The sequence below is a fragment of the Chaetura pelagica genome, unplaced genomic scaffold (assembly GCF_000747805.2).
Source record: "Chaetura pelagica isolate M959 unplaced genomic scaffold, ChaPel_1.0 scaffold1407, whole genome shotgun sequence".
In the NCBI taxonomy this organism is placed as follows: Eukaryota; Metazoa; Chordata; class Aves; order Apodiformes; family Apodidae; genus Chaetura; species Chaetura pelagica.
Genome location: NW_009953954.1, coordinates 348,247 through 349,113, shown reverse-complemented (window position 1 = coordinate 349,113; position 867 = coordinate 348,247). Strand labels below are relative to the sequence as shown.

Genomic DNA, 867 nt, shown 5'->3' with positions numbered 1-867 from the left:
GGCCCCCCGGGCCTGCCCGGAACCGCATCCCGGCTCGGCGGGGAGCTACGGGCATGAGCCCCCCTCCCGCCACCCCCGGGAGGGTCCGGATCCTGCCGGCACTGATCAAAGGGATCAATGGGGCCATGCCGATAGGAGGGACAGGGAACTGCCGGAAAGCCATAAACTCCCCAGTTCCCCTGGAAACCTCACCCAGCCCCGGCAAGCCCCCCAGAGAAGGGGCTGGAGCCACTGACACCACAGCCAGGCCTGTCAGAGCCCCTCTCCCACCCAAGGAAGAGGGCTGGGGGCAGTGGGGTCCAGCAGGACCATGGCACGGAGGGAGTGGAGCAGTGACCCATGGCAGGGCAGGGCTGGATGTGACACTGTGGGCACTACCGTGGTTTTTCAGGCTGAGCCACACAGGCCGCTCCTGAGCAGCCAAGGGAAGTTGGGCTGGCGCCAATCCAGCCTCCCCCATTTCCTCCAGTGGCTCCAAAATCCGGAGAAAGGGTTTCCCCGGCGCCTGATCCCGCAGGGTGCTGAACCTGCCCACCCTCAGCACCCTGTGGTTCACCCCCAGACCCAGGGGGTCACGAGCAGCCAGTTGACCCACGGAGCTCTGAAAATCGATGAGCTGCTGTAAAACTGTCAGATCATTCAATTGTTGCAACTCCAGCTCTTGACTAACGCTGCTCTGCCCCGGCTGCGGGCGGGACAAACGAGCCCGTTCATTTACTGCCACAACGCCCCCCCATGCCCTGGGCACAGTCCCGAGGGGAACAGACACATTTAAAAGGATGAAAGAAAATTAACCATCAGCTGAGGAAAGCACATGCTGGCCGGGCCGCGGGGATTAGCGGCAGCAGGTGGGGGCTGCCCTTGTGC

General features: G+C 63.4%; 2 protein-coding genes across 2 annotated transcripts in view; one reads left to right on the top strand and one right to left on the bottom strand.

The window, feature by feature from the left end:
- The window catches only part of WDR18 (WD repeat domain 18), a 14,815-nt gene extending 14,760 nt beyond the window's left edge, over window positions 1-55 (bottom strand). The window contains exon 1 of the mRNA XM_010001855.1: window positions 50-55. Coding sequence (XP_010000157.1) covers window positions 50-55 — 6 coding nt within the window. The remainder of the gene's footprint in view (window positions 1-49) is intronic.
- R3HDM4 (R3H domain containing 4) overlaps window positions 54-867 on the top strand; it is a 23,747-nt gene continuing 22,933 nt past the window's right edge. The window contains exon 1 of the mRNA XM_010001854.1: window positions 54-247. Within this exon, the coding sequence (XP_010000156.1) occupies window positions 54-247 (194 nt within the window). The remainder of the gene's footprint in view (window positions 248-867) is intronic.